Raw genomic sequence first — 21134 nt, forward strand, 5'->3', positions numbered from 1 at the left:
ATATTCTGTCCTTCAGGGAGAATGGGGGCAGTATTTGAATGTAGAGATGTACATTGTATAGTGGTGGGGCTAAAGTTTGATAGGTCAACGCCAGTAACATTTTGTGGATTAGCAAAAGTCAATTTGATAAATTTAGAGAAGAACAAATGGGCCAGCCTGGAAATTTCAAAGGATGAGATTAGATTTCACATTATTGGAGAGGAGACAGTGTTTGTAAATTTGTTTTAGCATTTAGGCATACTTGTACTTACCCATATTTAAACCAAATGAATACTAAAAAATGCACACATATGAGGAGGTTTTAAATGATGTCAGTGGAATCTAATGTGGTAATTCTAATAAATATGTGCTTATTAAAAATTTGGGACCAGCAATTTGTGTAATGGCTAATGGCTAAGTTGCTGGACTCCCCTGTAGTTGACTGTGGTTTGAGTCCTGGACCCAGTGGCTTAAACTCACATTGGGTGTGTGTGCATGCATGCCCAAGATCCTGAGAGGAGAATGGAAGAGAAGGGATTGCGGTGTGGCCATCCCCCTGGGGGAAGATTTCTTGCTTTCTGTCTCTCTCTTTCTTTCTGGCAAGCGCATGCACCCTATAGCAAAAACCTCCCCCCCCCACAAAGAAATTATGTATGTATCATAAGGGAAGAAGAATCAGGCTTTATCTGACTTGTATCCCTGTGCACACCCTCATTTTACAAAGCTCCTATTTACTTCAAAGGGGTGAGGAGGAGAACGCAAACTAGGCGTATTATGTTTGTGATCTTAGGATTGTTTTGCAGGTGGTATCCATGTGTTCCTCCAATGCTCATCTTTTCTATTTGCACATTTGGAAGGAGAGCAGAGCACTCTTTCATCTTCATATTTTTCCTAGTTTCTTGGAACTATCAATTACAAAGGAGAACTGTATAAATCTTCTTTGTGTGTTTAAGTGCTAATGTAAGAGGCTGAATATATCAGCTGGCTACAGTATTTGATGCACCTAATAGCCACCCTCCGCCTGAAATTACAGCAGTTGTATCAGAAGAATTCTGTCTGCTGAGGAACTAGATTATAATGCAGAAAACAGAAGAAAATATAAAAAAAGAAATCCATTCTGCACACATGTCTTCTGCATGTTATTGTGTCAGTAGACAACAATGGTATTAGTTGTCATTGTCTTATTACCCCCCATTGATTGCTAAGTTAGAGAAAAATGGCTGTCTGTGTAATTGATCTGTGATGTGTGGTAGGCATTATCATGTCTGTTCATTGAAATGGGTGTGGTTCCAACATCTAAGAATTGCAAAAGTTAAATTTTTATAAGTGCTTAGGTTGATATGGTATACGAGTAAACATATTGGGTCATCGGAAAAGTTTTTCTATGTGTTATGATGTTTCCTATGACTCAATAGTTTTGACAGTTTAAAAGAAGTCAGTTAAACATTAGAATGATTCGGCGTTTGGATATACTACCTCATTTAAGGATAGAGATCTATCTCTTTTCTTTAATAAAGAATTATTTTGTTTAACTTTTTATTTATTTTAATTTGATCAGAGAGGAACAGAGTGAGAGAGACAGAGAGAGAGAGAGAGAAAGAGAGAGAGAGAGAGAGAACAAGCTGCCAGATATGGGACTCAGTGGTCAGCCATGTGGGAATCCAGCAACCTTAACCACTATGCCACCTGCCGGCCCCAGAGAGAAATCTATTTCTATATGCCTTAACTTAATAATCACATCTTCAATTTTAAAACTTCATAAGGTTGAATAACTAATGTTTACATGAAATTTATGCAAAAAGAAGATTAAATACAGAACTTATTTCCCAGTTAGTGCCTCTATATATAATGAATAAAGTCTTGTAGTACTAGGATTAGTATAATTTGGTATGTATTTTAATGTTACCACAAAATGCTCTGCCCAAGATAAATATAAAAAGATATGTAATGTTGGGGCCAGCAGGTGGTGTGGTGGTTAAGGGGACTGGACTTCCACATGGCTGACCATGGTTCGAGTCCCAGACCTGCCTGCTTACTTTCTCACTTTCTCTCTCTCTCTCTTTCACTCTGTCCCTCTCTATTCAAATAAAAACAAACAAACAAACAAAACAATATGTAATGTTCAAATACTATTACGTCTGTGCTGCAGTATTCTCTTTCTAATGGCAAATGTATAAACCACTACCTAGTTATGCTCTACATTTTATGTTAATGTGAAAACGTAATTTCCCTTTACTTGCAGTTACCAAGTCAAAGTAGTAAATAAAAATGGGAATGTGACTATTGCTATAGAAACAAATTTAGTAACGATTGAGATGTCTTGGTTCCCATCAGACAGGGCTTGGTTCCTGAAGCATCAGCAAGGCCTTGTTATCTGGAGTTGTCACCTGTAATGTGTCCTGAAGGATGCATTTGGGGAATAGTGTAATAGAGAGGCTCTCAAATAGATAAGAAGGAAACAGAAACCTTTGAAGCAGCTGGGAAGTTACATCAGCAACTCTATAATGTATAATGAAAATTTAAGGATAACTTTTTACATATTTAAGAAGGCCTCTGGAGACCAGCAGATGATGTAGTAATTCTGTCATTGGATTCCCAGGTGGCTGCCTGTGGTTCGAGTCCCGTACCTGCAGCCTGAAACTCAGGCCAGACATGTATATGTGTGTGTGCAAAAATCCCAAGAGGTGATTGGAGGGAAGGGATTGCGATGTGGTCATCCCTCCAGGGGGCAATTTCTTACTTTCCATGTCTCTGTCTCTCTGATGAGTGCATGTGCCCTATAGCAAAAAATCTCTATCTCTAAACAGAACAAAACAAAACAAAAAACAAAAAAATGCCTTCTATATGACTTAGGATAAAAATTAAGAACATTTCTTAGATTGCAAGTGTATGTAATTAATGATTATATAATGCTAGATTTTGTATTTTTAGGCATTTTAGCAAGCGTATATCATTAGATCCTATCAACTAAATAAAATATAAATACATCTCTGTTTAACTTGCCTGCAGGGTATTGAAGTCAGTTTTAAAACGCTCTATATCCATGGTTATAGTACTTCTCAATAACTGCTCATTCTGAAGACTGTGAGGATAGACAAGAGCAAACATCTAAACTCCTTATAAGATTCTATAATCTGACTTGGTTCATTTATGAATCCTAACTCCCAACTGATTCCAATTAAAAATGAGATGTGTTCTTGCAGGAAATAAACACACCAAAATTACTTACTAAATGTTAATATAGCCCTAAAATTCTTCATTCCAACAACTTTTTTATGGGATTATATCCATTAGCTATGGAAATGTGATCTGTGTATTCAGTGTTTACTTACATTTGGTTTCCACAATACTTGCAAAATAAAGTACATTTCTTATATAGTTACCTTACCTGGTGTCTATTGACTGCTTATTTTGTGACTTTGATTAACTCTATCCCAGGCTTTTGCAGTTGATGTCCTTTATGAGCATTTAGCTTATTTGTATGTTTTATTGGTGAAGACTGGGCTTGTGTCAGTGGAGCCGCTTTATAGTTCCTTATTCTAATGTCACTCTTGTGCTGTCGTTGTTTCTAAGTTAGTATTTATTGTTACCAAATGTTGAAAGGGTTTGACTGGTTAAAAAAAATGTGCATGTCCTTCCCCATCAGAGTCTTATTTTGATATTTCGTATATTTTCGTTTTCCTTTTGGTGAATACATAATCTGTAACTGTTACAAGAAAATTATTCCAGCTGAGTAAAATACTCTGGGTGAAAGATATTTGGTAAGAGTGGTTATTCCTCATGGAAAATGCTCTAATGTACAGTGAATGAAATATTGTAAGGCGTTTTCAAAGGAAATTTATTTTGGGGTAGAGATTATAAAAATGTGCCAAATTTGTAGTTGGCTTAAAAGTTGTATGTTTGCAGATATACCCCAGCTAGTATTAACAGCTGTAACAATCAAGGCCAGGTGACAGATAATTTCTTTTTAAGAAGGTGTTTATTGTCAGGAAAATTACAAAGTTTCCTTGTAATTACTCTATCTTTGTTATTTTGGCAGCCTGTAAAGTTTTATTGGCATTTAGTAAAAGGTACTTTTTTTTGGCTTCAGCCAGCTGGCTTTCTTTTTTGGGCAAACTTTTCTAACTCTGGTATTCAGAACATTTTTTCAGATTTGATTGTCTACCAATGGGGACTTTTTGATCCAGGAGCCAAGTGACTAATAATGTCTGAATTGATCTCAATCATGTCTTTAGTAGGGTGACATTGGAATGTGGCAGGTGTGCTTCAGCCTTGTGAAGGTTGCTTTCTACTTATCTAATATGTCATTTTGGTTTTAAAGTGGTCAGTTTAAGAACATGCAAATTATAGGCTATTTTGACATACAGAGTGGAAGAAAAGTATGCGAAATTATGAATAAAAAGTCAGCATTTAATTTTCTTTTTTTAGGGTTTTACCATAAAACACATGTGCTCACCTGAGAGATACAGAGACAGAGAGAGGAAAAATAAGAAGAAATTAGCCCCCAGAGGGATGACCACATCACAACTCCTTGTCCTCCATTCTCCTCTTGGGATTCTGGACACATATGTACATGTACCTAGTGTGATTTTTGAGCCACTGGGTTCAGAACTCAAACTCTGGTTGGCCATGTGAGAGTCCAGTGTCTTAACCTCCATGCCACCTGCTGGCCCCAGAGCATTTCGTATCTTGAAAAAAAAGTAGAATTTTACCAATAGTAAATGGTCACCAAACTGAAATTGAAATTTCTTTTCCAGTGAGTAAATATTAAAAGAGGGAAAGCACAAATATTTGAAGACATGGAACCAAAAAATAGAATTTTGCTAGATTTGTGAGTGTGCTGTATAGATTTGAATTACAGTTATCTATTTTCTATAGATCATGCGCCATTTCCCTTATGTCTGGCCTTTCGTAAAGACTTGTTCAGATCATGCTAATGCATGTGAAATGAATTGTAAATTTAGCATTATATAGCTCTAGTTCTGAAGATCATGGTAATAAATTTTATTTAAGGAACTATTTGCATCGTTACTAATTTATTTCATTGCTTTTAAATACTGTAGAAGAAAATGATTGTTTTATTTTCTAAAATGTATTTATTTGAACTACTTGTTCTTAGAAAGGGAAACCAATCTCAGAAACTGGTTTTTAGTAATTATTATTCCAAAGTGATGACAAGCAGCTTGTTGGTATTTGGGCAGTTTTCTGTGGCAGTGCAATACTATCTTAATTTTGTTGTGCATATTACTATGGCCACAGTTAAAGTAATTAGGTTGGAGCTTCTGTGTTTATGATTTAATAAAAAAATTAAAGGTCACATTTGTCACTTATTAGTTTTAAGTAAGATATCTTTAGATGCTACCATATGCATCGACTCTTGTCTGTTCTTATGAACTGTTTTCTTTCTTGAAACATTGGATTTAAAAGAATATATTTACCACTTTTTCTGTTTTTTTTTAATTTTTATTAATTAATTAATTTTAATTTAACCAGAGAGGGACAGAATGAGAGAGTGAGAGAGAAAGTGAGAAAGCAAGCCGCCAGGTCTGAGACTCAAACCATGGTCAACCATGTGGGAGTCCAGCGCCCTTAACCACCATGCCATCTGCAGGTCCTTTCTTTTTTTATTATTATTATTTACCACCTTTTCTAAACTATTTGTTAGAGATCTATATAGATTGTCTACAAAGTGTTATACACTGGGATTTGTTCAGAGTGCTAGAGGAGGTGAGGGAACGCATGATAGAAGGAAGCACACCTTCTACATGTCTCTCCGTGGGAGAAGCCTGTTTCTGTGGTCACTCAGGAGCCAGGAGGGAGCACCCTCAGCGTGTGTACATTCTGCAGACCCATCTGCCATGGCACTCCTCAGAACTTCTTCATGTTGGACTGAGAAACACCAGGAAGTATTGGGATCGTCCAGCTCCTCCTCAGCTAAGAATAACAACAGATAACTGTCCAGTTTTTTCCAACTACATATTGTCCGTTATTTGAAACAGATTACAGAATTACTAGGCAGAAAAGCAATCTCTATTTCTAGAACTTTGCATGGCTTAAGGAATATTCCTCTTAAGGCAACTAGAATAATTTCTGTAAAAGAGCTGGTTTCCATATTCATACACATCAAAATGAGGTAATTTATTAAGTAGAGCAGTTTTTGAGAGGTATGGATATGGATGGACATCTTGATTCGAGAACTTTATTTCAATTTATTAGATCTGTTTCTCAAATAGCTGCAGCTTGTTCAGGTTTTATTCCTGCCAGTTGGATATGAAGTACTGTATGTTTGGGCTCACTGTACAGAATTTGTTTCCAAAAAAATAGTGTCGTGCTGTTTTCCATCTACTGGACCAGTAGGGGTAGGAAGATCTGATTTGAAGCCAATGCAAAATGCAAAACTGATTAGATTTGGATTGTTCATACATTAGACCTCCCTTTCCCTGTTCTTACCCTTTTCCAGATGGAAGAACCAGTTTCCTCCCAGGGCACTTTCTCCTGGCAATTAGACTGTGAAGATGAGGGTCATTTAGTACCACTACTGCTGTAGCACCATTATATTAAGTCTGGGTTTTAAAATCTAGAGGAATGAATCAACACATTCTGCGTTTGGTCTCTTTGTTTTTCAATTAATGATGCTTGTGATGCTTTTAAAATTAGGAATATAACCTTCTGTCTTTTGATTCTACTTTTTGTTTTATTAATATAATAACTCCTTACTTTCCCATATCAGCTGGAAAGTAGGTGGCCCATGTAATCAAATTTCAGGGAGACTTGAAACACCTTTTAAAAGCATCGGGTGTTTTAAAATGCTCACCGTGTTGCATGTACATCTTTATAATGTGCATTATGTACCTTCCCTTCTTAAATACGGTATTTATACTGATTTTGCTTTTTCATGAAGATTAAAGATCATCATTATGAGTGTCAGTTACCACCCTTTGCTAAAAATGCAGTAATGTTCTTATCATTTTTGAGGTGTGTACTAAATGGTCTCAGGATTTTCAGCTTCAGAATTCTTGCATCAGATCTTTATTTCTTCTCTCTTTTCTGTGACTTCAGTAAGCAGGTATTTACACCAGGGCTTATATCTTAGAGCTACAAGGAAAGACTACTTTGTCTAATACCTTCTCTTTGTAGACTAGAAAGGAACGCCCAGAGAGGTTGCCCAGTTTGCCCATGGCCGTGCAGCTAGTTAGAGGTAGGGTAGGAGCTAGTAAAGATTATTCTACTTCTCGTCCAGTGCTCCTTCCACCAGGTCACACTGTTTTCTTTTTCCTCTGTCAAGGTACCATTCCCTGACAGATTTTTCTCCAAATGTGTTTGTCCTTTATTTGTGGTTGACTGACATGGAGAGAAATTGAGAACAAAATGAAATAGAAGAGTCATGCCTATTTCTAGCAGAAGTGACTTGACTTCTTTGAGTCTCAGTGTATCATCTGTATAAGGATATATTTGCACTGATAATAAAAATAACAAACAAGGGGCCGACAGGTGGTGTGATGGTGAGCTGCCGTACTCCCATATAGCTGACTGCAGTTCAAATCCTAGACCTGGTGACTTGCTTTCTCACTTTCCCTCTCTCATATTCTCTTTTTCTCACTCTCTCGTGAGTGTACATGCCTTATAGCAAATTTATATATATATATGTATATGTATATATATATATATATATGCACATTTATTTGTGTGTATGTATAATGAATAATTCTTTAAAAAAAGGAAAAAGAATTAGCATCATCTAAAACCTCCACACATTTTAAAAAGAAAAAAATAAATAACAAGACAAACAAAAATTATTGGGTATATACCACCTGCCAGGTACTATTCTAAGTTGTCATATGCCTTACTTCATTAAATTGTCACACAAACCCTATGAGGAAAGACTCATATTACAAATCCCCATATTACAAAAAGGGGGAACCAAGTAACTTAAAAGTTACTTTGTTTATCAGAGATCCTTTCACTCATAATTTGCAAAACGAAGATTTATTCTCCATGAGCTTAACCATTCTGTGTTAATGTTCTTGGATGGTCTCTTATTTTCTAGTTGTAATGCTGTATGATTCCCGGGTTTGAAAAATAACACCACCGACAACTGACACTATGAAGGCCTCACTACAGGTGGAGCTTTCCTGACCAAAAATTCACAATGCTCCAAAATTCAAAGGTTTTGAGCTTGACAGGTTGCAAGCCAAAATTCCACACAATGCTGCATTACAAAGATATTGTATAAAATTAACTTTAGGCTACATGTATGAAACACAAGTGGTTTTTGTGTTTAGGCTTACAAGCCATTCCCTAGATCTCTCCCTCTCTATTATCTATCTTCCAAACTCTAAAAGAAATAGGAATTCTGAAACACTTCTGGTCCTAAGCATTTTGGATAAGGGATACTCAACCTGTTTACACGTTGTGTCTCATTTGATCCCATCCACAACTCCATGATGCAAGTGCTTTTATCATCTTATTTCATAGAAGAGGAAAATGCAGTGCTGAGGGGTTAAGTGGCTTGCCCAATTGTATAGCTCATAAGTGGCTGCGGCAAGTTTGAAACCAGGCAAGTTTAAGTGCCTCCTAGTTTGCCACCTTTCTTCTTGTCTGAGAATGAGTATTAGAGTGTCTAAGGCATGAGTTTTACATTTATTGTTGTCAGTTGGAGATGATGTGTGTGTTTGTGTGTGTGTGTGTGTGTATGCACAGGCTTGTTCACTTGTGACATGTATTGACTGATTACCTAGCTATATGCTTAGCCTATATGCTCAGTAGTTGAGAGAGTGCAGTTAGTGTGGAAGGGATCATGGAAAGTAAGGGAGTGGGTGGGGACACCCAGGAAGGTGATAAATAGGAAATCCCAGGCACAGGCAATAAGGCAGTTGAATATGGGCTCCCAATAGCTGAGCTTTTCTTTTAGTTTGGAAAGTGGACCCAGTATTGCTGGATATTGTTTTTTGTTTGTTTTTGTTTTGCTTTTCTTAGAAAAAGCTGAAATTTTTAAAAAGAATTATTTATTTATTTTAATTTATGTATTACTGTTTAAAAATTGTGTTATGAGGCATGTGTGCTCACCAGAGAGACAGAAAGAGAGAGCAGGAGGGAAAAAGTGAGAAAGCAAGCCTCCAGGTCTGGGACTTTTATTGTGGTCAGCTATGCATGAATCTGGGCTTCCTCCACCACCACCCTACCTGCTGCCCTTGAAGTTGAATTTAAAGTGATCACATCTCATTGAATTGATTTAAAACTACTCTGAACCAAACAGGAAGACTGACATCTTTGAGATCCTCAGGGCTGGTGGAATAGTGAGAGGGGGCTGCATCTCTGTATCCCCACTACTCTTTGAAGAGATGAAGGCCCCTAGACTCTAGTCCACTTCTCCATTTCTATTATGTCTATTTAGATGTTAATAATGGTGTCCTGGAATGCAGGGAAAGTTGAATTACTAAGCCTGCTTTTGAGAAATAACTCTCTCAGTGAGGCTGTAGCATTATCAGAAGGCTCTTTTCGGGACCAGCATATGACATAATGGTTACATTGCTGGACTCCCACGTAGCCAACTGGGCTCCATGTCCCAGACTCAGTGGCCTAATCCTCATGCTGGGCACATGTGCATGCATGTGGAGGAGAGGAGAAGGAATTGCAGTATGGCCATCCCCCTGGGGGGGGGGTGATTTCTCGCTTTCTGTCTGTCTTGGCTCCCTCTGTCTTTCCAGTGTATGCACATACTTTATAACAAAAATCTCTCTCTCTCTCTTAAAATAAATAAATCAATAAAAATAAAAAGAAGGTACCTCTCTAGTGAGGATTCCTGCAGTCTGATTTCAGCTTTGTCCTCAATACTAGTTTTCAGTTCTGTAGACAGCTGATTCTGGATGGGGATGTGAAGTCTAGGATCACCTCCAGAACTTTTCCAAACTATACATTCCATCCTTTATTCAGTTACTCCCCTGGCCAGACCACTTCAGCATCCCTGGAATAATGTGTGTAGTTGCCATTATTGACAGACCTTTGGTATCGCATCCAAAAGAAATTTGACAAATACATGGGTTCACTGAGGCTCAGTATTGGTTTTAAAACTGCCCATGAAGTTTCTTACAGGTCTAAAAATCTTCTTCAGGGAGCAAGGTAGGGGCGATCAAAGTGACTCCGCTTTCATCTGTCTTATACATTGGGCCTCCACTTAGGGATCCTGTAATACAAAGGTTACTGTGGCTAGAAGAAATGCTGGCACAATCCATAAAATCTGATCATATCTCAAGTCTCCTCAATTTAGAAATTCTGAGATTCGTAACGAGGCATGAGAGTCTAGTTTACTTTGCTCCTGTCATTACTGCTAAACAGCATCTGATGCATGGCCAAAATCACATCAGGAAGCAAAGTCGAGATGAGATCGCCACAGACTGATAACATTCCTTGAAAAACTTAATGTCACCTTTTTTTTATAGCTACTCTACTTAAAGAATATTATTTAAGAAAAAAGTAAATATCGACTTGCCATGTTATGGTATGAATTTCTGTCTTGAAAATATTATAGCTGAATGTATTTCCAAATGCTGGAAATAATGGAAAATCATGAAAACTCGAATCAGGGTCCCTGTCCTTAAATGTGTTTCAGTTTGCATTTTGATAGCAGTTTAGAAATGTTATCGCTTGTTTTGTCACAGACATAATTCACATCTTTCTTCAGGCACTGTAAACAAGAGAAATGGTTTAATGGCCCCATAAAGGCACTCTGCTGATAGCTGAGATTAGGCCTGTTAGTAATGGATGTTGGTGTGTGTTTGTGTGAGTGGTGTGTGTACACACGGGGAGTGGGGAGGGCTTGGAGGAGGTAAATGTACTGGAAAAGAATCTTTGAGAGGCTCAGATGCAGCTGAAGTGCCCTCTGCTTTTCTCTGTGTCTTGAAAGATAGATTTACAGAGCATGTGACACCATTGTCTTTATTTGTATACAAGCCTTCCCCTTTGCTTCTGGAATTTAACTGAGCACTAATTGAGGTCATTGCCATCTATTTATCACCTGAAATTGAAGTGATATTAACTGAAAGTGAGTGCTATTCATCCAGTGAGGGTATTCCTAACTACATATATTTGTATAAAAGGGTGCATGCATTTATCATGCCATGGTTGTAACTGGTCTTAAATAATCTAATTTAGGTACACCATTTACTTTTTCCCTCGTTTATGGAGGTTTTTTTTTTTTTTTTGAAGGGGGCTAATCTCTACTAAGTCAAAGGGAATATTTTTTCCCCAGTACTTTAGTGTGCCCAGCATGATTTGTTTTGAGTTTCTCAGTTATATTTTTTCTACAGGTGTAAAAATATTCTCGATGTTATATATCACCCTGATCTAAGTAGATGCCTTGAAATTTCCTACTGCACATACATTGGTGGTGTTTTAGAGTCTCATTTTGTGTCATTTTTCATCAGCTAGTTCATGTATATCCTTGTAAATTGGTTATGTAAGGCCTTGCACTTTTATTTTGAGACTCAGAGCAAATAAGAGGTTAGTAGCTTAAAATGAAGTGTCTTCGGTTACTAGCAGTAAGCTAGCAGGCATCAGTGTTCCACTGAGCCACCTTGGTTAGTTTTTTTTCTCCTTTTTCACCATTATAGACCGTATTCTGCAACAGGGATCAGCAAACAGTTGTCTGCAAAGGATCAGATGGGGGATATTTTAGGCTTTACAGATTACATAGTCTCTGTTACAGCTATCTGATGTGGCCTTTGTAGCTCAAAGTATCCCTGGGTGATACCTAAATGAATGAGTAGGAGAGTGTTCGGCTAACACTTCATTTACAAAGTACAAGGGAGGCTATAGTTCATGGGCTATAATGTGGCAACTCCTATCCTAGAACAGCATTTGCTAGACTCTTCTACATAAAAATTTTTGAATCTCAATGTCAAAATAAGGAGACTTTCATCAAGGCTTTCTGTTCCTAGGTAGGTATCCTCCGGAAACTACAGATTTGATTCAAAGACCTGATTCTATTTAGAGAATACTTAAAAATGTGATGTTGTTGTTCCCAGCATAATTGTTTTGTACTCACAGAAATTGCTACCCTATTTCACTCTTATGATAAGAGCTGTGAGGAAAGCAGAGTGAAAGGTCAGAGCTGAGACGACTTATCAGTGTATTTACGTCCACTGTCCACATGTAGAAGGAGACCCTTCCATCACTTGTGACATTTTGGTTATCAGGGTCTAGGAGAAGCTTAAGCTGTTGGATTAGCCACATTTTTCCTCTGGTGGAACATGAGTGGTGTGAATTGTTAAAGGCCTTTGGTTGTAGGAATAAATTGAAAGAAAGCAGAGAGCCTCCAAGCAAGCGTGAGTGCTCTGAGAAGTGATTTTGGTTTAGATACAAGTACCAAGAATATATTACTAAAGTCATTTATACAGATAGATGTTTCTTAAAGCATGAATTAGACTTAAAGAATATTAGTTAATATCTTTATCAGGAAAGTCTTTTTTAAGAATTATTTGATTAAACTATGTATTTATTTATTTATTTTAATTTGATCAGTAAGGGACAAAAGAGAGAAAGAGAGTGAGAAAGTAAGCTGCCAGGTTCAGGACTCAAACCTTGGTCAGCCATAGGGGAGTCCAGCGCCCTTAACCACCATGCCACCTGCTAGTCCCATGATAATTCTTTTTTAAAGAACTAATTAAAGCTCTAATTTGACCCTATGAAGTCTTGATGATAAGGATTGTATCTTGCTGTTTATCTTCATTCCATTTTTTCCTCCCTCTCTCAGCACCTGGAATAGTATCTGAGGCAGAGTAGATGAATTAAACAGTAAATGAATGAATTAATTGCTGTAGGACTGGAGGAGTAAAGAGACATGTGATATAATGTTACAGTCGGGCTCATCCATGAAGGAAATTATAGATGTTTCTATGTAGGTATATTTGAATGATAATGCTCAAGGGTTTGAGATAGCTGTCAACCCTGGACTCTAGTCCTTAATCTCTTACAGTTTAGTCTGAGATTTTTAATTAGACACGATACTTAATCTTATTTTAAAAAATATCCAAAGTGTACTTGTACTTACTGGAGAGAGACAGAGAGAGACACACAGAGAGAGGAGAAAGCATCCCTTGATGGAGGAATGGTCAGACTACAATCCCTTCTCCATTTCTTCCTCCTTTTTGGAATTTTGGGCATGCACACATGCCTGGTGTGTTTCTCAAGCCACCAGGTCTGACACTTGAGCTGCACAGTTGGCCATGTGGGAACCAACTCACATAATCTATTATGTCCACTGCTGACCCCAACACTCAAGCCTGTTTTAAAAATTTTAATATTCTTGTCTTGAATGACAAAAATCAAATGAGTTCTAGGAAGATTTTTTTTAAAAAACTGTAAAGTATTATGTAAGTTTGAAGGTGTTTTTTTTTTTTTTTCCTTTTCCAAAAAGCATTGTATCTATTATTAAATATTAGGATGCCAAACTCAACCATCAGTCTTTAAGTCACCAGTAAATTTAAAGATATTATCTTTCTTCAACTTACAAGGCACTGTCTTCTTCACTGTAGAAATATAAACCAGAAACTTGTATAAGTTTCATTGTTAGTTCTCTAGACTACCATTAACCAGTCAGTTTTAACAAACATGATCTGTTTTGAATGTAAGGATTTAAACAAAGTTCCAATATCATGATGGTGTGGACAATTATTGTTCTATAAACAAATTTTAAATTCACTTTCTACATCTATATGTCAAATGCTCAAATGTAATTTTATGCTATTTGTCTACCCCCAACCAAAGACATAGTCATGGACCAGCATTGCTGGGAAGTTAAGGACATTTCTCTGCTGCAGTAGAATGACAAGAGTGTGTTATTTCTAAAATATAGGAGGCGAAGAATGGAAGCAAGATGATGCCTCATAGTTTGTAGTTCTAAAATGAAAACAATTAGTAATTTAATAAACACTTAACGATGAGTACCGTCAACCCAAATAAATTTTTGAATTAAGTGGTTAAGCTTATTCTCGAAATGCATATTTTAAAGTCTTGGTATTTTGGAACTCTTCAATTTAACCATTAGAGGAACTCAGTCAGCATTAGTCAGCCTTAAGATGTGGTTTTAAAGGTCAAGCTTCCATCAAAGAAAAAATGCAAGACACATCTCTTGAGTATTCTTTCTGCTTCTCCTCCCAACTATCCAATTGTCCGGAGGAGTTATGGATCGTAAAAGTTGCATGGAAATGTGTTTGAAGAATGCCTGAAGAAGACTGCAGATTTCATAGATAAATTATCTGCAACTGTCTGAAGTCAGGGATAAAGCTATAATATCATTTTGAGCCATCATTTCTTTGTAAATGAAATGAAGGAGTTAACTCACTTGATTTGATATACTTGAAGAAGGGATGATTTACTTTAATTAAAACTACAAACAATGCAGATGCCTGTAGCTCTCTGTTCTAGATCCAGCTAGGACGGGACTGTAAGCGAAATGAAATGTACCTAGCAGCCTCAGCAGCAGGCTGGAGCCGTGTTCAGGGAAAGTAATTTAATTAGTGTTGATCATGACTCCAGATGATGGTGATTTGATAAGGAATAATTTAGTACTTAACAGCCTTTTACATGCACCAGCTCCATGTGGGAAGGTAAAGCAAATTGCACAAAATGAATGTGCTGCTTTTCTCTTGTGCCTGTGCCAATGAGCTGGAAAACCGCCTGTGAGCAGACACACAGACTCAGCCCTGTGATGCAATACCCAACACATTTTCAAGTCAGCTCTCTCTGGTGGGAGTCTCTGTACTACCCTTCTTTAAGGCTAATCATAAAATAAGTCATTTTCGTGACACAGAATTTCTAAGATCCAGGAAAGTTAAGATGAAAAAAAAAAAAAGTTGCCTGGAGTTCATGTGCAAAAAGTGGAAGATCTTCAGAATGGCTTTCTCCTTTTTCCCCTCACATGTAGCCATGAACAAAACCAAATCCTTGCCAACTTGGATTCACTGGATTAGTTATTTGGCTTATGATTAGAAAGAAATCAGTCCCAAAGGCCCATAACCATTAAGAAGCCCACACATGTTGAATGTGTTATGAAGAGTAGGGGAACCCTAAACTGTTGAAGTTTGAGAATCCTTGAGTGCTGGCATCTAAGGAAGAGGAACATTGTTAACCTTTTCAAAATGCCTTTTCATTACTGGACCTGTCTGAATGCCACAGACTCTGGATTTAGTAAGGATACTAGTCTTATTGGATTAGTGCCCACATTAATGGCCTCATAATATTAAATAATTAATTTTTGAATGATTTTTGCTATAGCATGTGTGCTCTCACCTGAGCAACAGAAAGTGAGAAATTATCCCCTAGGGAGATGGCCACACCACAGTCCCTTCTCTTCCTTTGTCCTCTTGAGATTTTGGGCATGCATGCACATGCATCCAGTGTGAGTTTCAAGCTGCCAAGTCTAGAACTTGAAGCATGATCTGTCACATGGGAGTTTAGTACCTTAACCACTAGGCCACCTGCTGGCCCCAGTGGCCTTATATTAATTTAACTAAGCTTTTAAATAAGGTTTTAAGCTATGGTACTGGGGCTAGGACTTCAACATGCAAATTTTTGTTTCTTTGTTTTTAACTTTTTGTTATAGGGCATGTGTACTTGTTGGAGAAAGAGACAGAGAGAGAGGAAGAGTGAGAAACCACTTCCAGGCCACCATGTCCAGGACTGGAACTGTGCTGTCAGCCATGTGGAATCCAGTTACCTTAACCTCCTTGCCACCTGCTGGCCCAACATACAAATTTTGAGAGGTCACAATTCAACCTATAACAAATGGGATCTGGGAATCCTTGTTTTTTTCAAAAGCTCTCTGGGTAATTTAATGATCAGTCAGGTTTGGGTGACCTGTTTTTAGGAATCCACTTGTCTCCGATAGCACATTAGTAATGCCCTACTATAGATTGGGTGTTTTATAATAGTTCTCTCAAAAGTTATGTTAAAAATGAGTCTCTATTGTGGTGATATTAGGGGGTAAGGCCTTGGAAAGGTGATTAGGTCATGAGGCAGAACCCTTATGAATGGGATTAGTGTTCTCATAAAAGAGACCTCAGAGAGGTGGCTTGTACCTCCTGTCATATGACATTACAGCAAAAAGACAACTCTCTGTGAACCTGTAAGCAGTCTCCCAGTAGATGTAGAATCTGCCGATACCTAGATCATGTTCTTAGGCTCCAAAATTACGAGAAAAAAATTTCTGTTGTTTATAAGCGACACAGTCTCTGGTAATTTTTTAATAGTAACCAAACCGAGTAAAACATGCCCTTTCTTCTAAGGTCACTTTAGGAAGTTCATTGGTCCCAAAGCAGTAGAGCTCCAGGCATATCCACTGAGGTTGATCATGCCTTTTGTTTTTAGATAAGTTCTTATTTTTATGGAGACAGACATTAATTCTAATGCAGAAATGTGAAGTATACAGTTTGATGAGTTTCACATATGTGCACATATTCATATTACTATCACCCAGAGCAATACTACACAGTCTCAACACTGTACGAGGTTATTAGTGCCCCTTCCCAGAAAATAAGACTCCCATCTACAATCAGAAAGAGATTGCTCTACTCTCAGTTTTGCCTGTTCTTGAAATTAATATATGACACACTCTTTTGTGCTTTGTTTCCTCCTTTCAAGTTCATGCCTATGAGAACATCTGTTTTTGCATGTTTGATAGGTAACGTGTTCTTTGGTATTTCTGCAAAATGTCCATTCCATTCTATGAATAGGCCATGAATTATTTGTCCATTCTACCACCAATAAGTATTTGAAGTTTTTTGTTTTTTACTATCATGAGTAAAGCTTCTACATTTTTACACATATCTTTTGATAAATGTATGTCTTCTTTCTCTAAGATGTATAAACCTGAGAGTATAATAACTGAATTATAAAGTAGATGATCCTTAGTAAATATTTCCAAGTTGGTTATATTAATTCGTATTCTCAGCAGCATATTAAAAGTTACTGCAGAACTTGATAATGTCAGTGTTTTGCACTTTAACTATCCTAGTGGTTGTACAGAGATTATCTCATGTGACTTTATAATTTCTTAATGAGTAAAGATTTCGAATACCTTTTGTTCTTTATTTGTTTGTTTTATCCATTGAGTAGCCTCTTTTAGAAACTGCCTATTCAAGTCTTTTGCCCATTTTTATTTAGGTCATTTGTTGTGTCTTTCTGAATTGCAGCAATTTATAATATGTTAAATATAAAACAGAAAAATTTCTATTGCAAACATCTTTTGTGAAGTCTGTGGCTTGCTTTGGATTCATTTCATGGCGTCTTTCATAGAATTATTAATTTTAATGTAGTCTAATTTGTTGATTTTTTTCATATATAGTTAGTGGTTTTTGTGTCCTATTCAATAATCATTTCCTATATCATGGATGCAAGGCCTTTATTATATTTTAAATTAAGCAATAGTTTTTACATACATAGTAGTGTGATAACTATGATAAGCTTTCATACTGCATATTAATTAGCTTCTGAGGTCTTCTTAGTTTTTATTCATATAAATTAGATCTGTTTTTTCAGGTATAATATGATATGTTACTTTTTTGAAGGCTGATTGAGTTTCTTACATATTGCTAATGTTTTTTTCTTAGGAAAATATAGAATCTAGTACTTAATCCAAAGTGTTAAACTTGAATATATACGTTTTGCTGCATATGTTCAAAGAAGTGATAAACAGTTGAAAATTATTATTTAGAAAAACAGCAGAGTTATAGTTAATGTATTAAAAAAAAGCATCATATACTGATTTTTATTCTAGAAGTAGACTACCCACAAACATATACACCTGCACACCCACACACATAGACACACATATCCCATGTGTGTTTATAAAGGGAGAAATTTTTCTAATGGAATAGTACATTAACTCCTTTGTGGATGTCATTTTATATTTAAAAAACTTTTTATTATGGAAATTTAGGACTTACAGGAATTTAAACAGATTATAATACATTTCTACCTACCTAACACTCAGTTTTGGGAATTTTTCAATGTTTTCTCATTTGATTCATCCTTTCCCCCATATGTAAAAGTATTTTAAAGAAAATCCCAGACATGTATAGTTTACATATATGTAAATACATATAATCCCTAACACTGAATATCCTTTTTGTGATTATCCTTTGATTAGACATACTTAATGGATATTAAACATTTAAAAATTAGTATCCATGCTTATGTTCCCCCCTTTATTAAAAGATACATTTAATTAATTTATTTATTTATTTTTTTAACTTGACCAGAGAGACAGAGAGAAAGAGAGAGAGGGAAAGTAAGAAAGCAAGCTGCCAGGTCTGCGACGGGAACTGTGGTTCCATGTTCACATGGAAGTCCAGCCCCTTACCTATTACGCCACCTGTTGGTCCCTCCCTTTCCTTTTTTAACAATTGCACATTTATAGTGAAACTTCGGTTATTCTAATAGAATCTCTAGTACATATATTTTTCAGTTTCATATTGAAGAATAAAAATATATATAGGGAGTTATGTAGGGTTTCCCCCTTTCAAATGTACATTTATCTTCTATTCTTCATATTTTACAACATAACCTCTATTATATTAAGCATCCATGAATATAAGCATACTAGACAGTGAGTTATATAAAAAAGAGCCAAACATCATTTGATAAAGAATGAAGTTTTATGATGAGTTACATGCAACAAGTAACTTTCATGTATTTCTCACATTTCGTCTTCACAGTGCTGGCAAGAAGGCCCACAGATATTTTAATGTATATTTTGTAGTTGACTATTGGTCTCAAAGATGTTGAAGTTTTTATGTTGTTGTTCAAAGTGTCATCAGTTTCCCCTAGACCTATACCTGGATTTTTTTTTTTAAACATTGTTCAGTTGTCATTTCTTTAAACCATTGCTATTGATATATTTGAGATATTTTCCTTTCATTAATGCTTAAAATGATATTCTAGTCTTCAGTTGATTCTTGACTTATCTATTTTTTCCGCTTTAGTCTTTGGAAATTTTTCTGAAATGTGTGTTTTAAAACTTTATGAAAGCTGACCATCTTAGCATTGTTCATATCAGCTCTGCAAATTACAAGTGATTTGCTACACTTGAAGTAAAGAGAAAATTCACACTCACATTTTGTTACCCTATAAAAGCAGAAAAGGAGTAATATAGATTCTCCAGAAATGTGTCTGTCACTGAAATTTATCAAATGTGATTTTTCCTACATTTGAAAGTTAATATGAAATGTTGATGACATTTTAAATGAAGAAATGGAACAGATTGATATACTTAATTACTGACTGCATTTGATTTGTTTGGGTATTTTGCCTTTTTTTTTTTTTTTTTTTTTTTAAATTTTTTTTTTTCTTTTTTTCCTTTCAATGTTTTCTCATTTGATTCATCCTTTCCCCCATATGTAAAAGTATTTTAAAGAAAATCCCAGACATGTATAGTTTACATATATGTAAATACATATAATCCCTAACACTGAATATCCTTTTTGTGATTATCCTTTGATTAGACATACTTAATGGATATTAAACATTTAAAAATTAGTATCCATGCTTATGTTCCCCCCTTTATTAAAAGATACATTTAATTAATTTATTTATTTATTTTTTTAACTTGACCAGAGAGACAGAGAGAAAGAGAGAGAGGGAAAGTAAGAAAGCAAGCTGCCAGGTCTGCGACGGGAACTGTGGTTCCATGTTCACATGGAAGTCCAGCCCCTTACCTATTACGCCACCTGTTGGTCCCTCCCTTTCCTTTTTTAACAATTGCACATTTATAGTGAAACTTCGGTTATTCTAATAGAATCTCTAGTACATATATTTTTCAGTTTCATATTGAAGAATAAAAATATATATAGGGAGTTATGTAGGGTTTCCCCCTTTCAAATGTACATTTATCTTCTATTCTTCATATTTTACAACATAACCTCTATTATATTAAGCATCCATGAATATAAGCATACTAGACAGTGAGTTATATAAAAAAGAGCCAAACATCATTTGATAAAGAATGAAGTTTTATGATGAGTTACATGCAACAAGTAACTTTCATGTATTTCTCACATTTCGTCTTCACAGTGCTGGCAAGAAGGCCCACAGATATTTTAATGTATATTTTGTAGTTGACTATTGGTCTCAAAGATGTTGAAGTTTTTATGTTGTTGTTCAAAGTGTCATCAGTTTCCCCTAGACCTATACCTGGATTTTTTTTTTTAAACATTGTTCAGTTGTCATTTCTTTAAACCATTGCTATTGATATATTTGAGATATTTTCCTTTCATTAATGCTTAAAATGATATTCTAGTCTTCAGTTGATTCTTGACTTATCTATTTTTTCCGCTTTAGTCTTTGGAAATTTTTCTGAAATGTGTGTTTTAAAACTTTATGAAAGCTGACCATCTTAGCATTGTTCATATCAGCTCTGCAAATTACAAGTGATTTGCTACACTTGAAGTAAAGAGAAAATTCACACTCACATTTTGTTACCCTATAAAAGCAGAAAAGGAGTAATATAGATTCTCCAGAAATGTGTCTGTCACTGAAATTTATCAAATGTGATTTTTCCTACATTTGAAAGTTAATATGAAATGTTGATGACATTTTAAATGAAGAAATGGAACAGATTGATATACTTAATTACTGACTGCATTTGATTTGTTTGGGTATTTTGCCTTTTTTTTTTTTTTTTTTTTTTAGTGGCTTTTCATGGCCTACCACTGAAAATCAAGAAAGAACCCCACAGTCCATGTTCAGAACTTGGCTCCGCCTGCAGTCAAGAACAGCCCTTTAAATTCAGCTATGGAGAAAAGTGCCTGTACAATGTCAGGTAAAGCAACCAGGTGTCTGCGTATAAGATGCCATTTCTCATGGAAACAAGGAGTTCAGAATAATATCAAGTCTCAGGTTAGATTTTATGAGTTACATCTTTAGTCTGTAACAGGCTAATTAGGTAATGCATTTAGCAGAACTCCGACGAAACAGTTACCATCGAATCACACACTTTGAGAATCATTTTAAAACAATAATTTTCATCCAAATCGTTAGTTGCTTTCCTACTGTACTGATGCATCTTGGGTTTGAAAAGAAGGTCCTATTTGGCACAAACAGCTTTGAAAGTTCCCACAAGAATGAATGCATTATGCACTTTACATAGAGTTTGTAGGGAA

At 36.0% G+C, this 21134-nt stretch overlaps 1 protein-coding gene across 9 annotated transcripts in view; it reads left to right on the forward strand.

Moving 5' to 3' along the window:
- Positions 1-21134, forward strand: part of ETV1 (ETS variant transcription factor 1) — a 109999-nt gene that overhangs the window by 40871 nt on the left and 47994 nt on the right. For all 9 annotated transcript variants that reach the window (XM_006168691.3, XM_006168692.3, XM_006168689.3 and 6 more), the window contains one exon: positions 20665-20794. In XM_006168691.3, the coding sequence (XP_006168753.1) occupies positions 20665-20794 (130 nt within the window). The remainder of the gene's footprint in view (positions 1-20664; positions 20795-21134) is intronic.

Source organism: Tupaia chinensis, unplaced genomic scaffold (genome assembly GCF_000334495.1).
Source record: "Tupaia chinensis unplaced genomic scaffold, TupChi_1.0 Scaffold145916_1, whole genome shotgun sequence".
NCBI classification, from domain to species: Eukaryota; Metazoa; Chordata; class Mammalia; order Scandentia; family Tupaiidae; genus Tupaia; species Tupaia belangeri.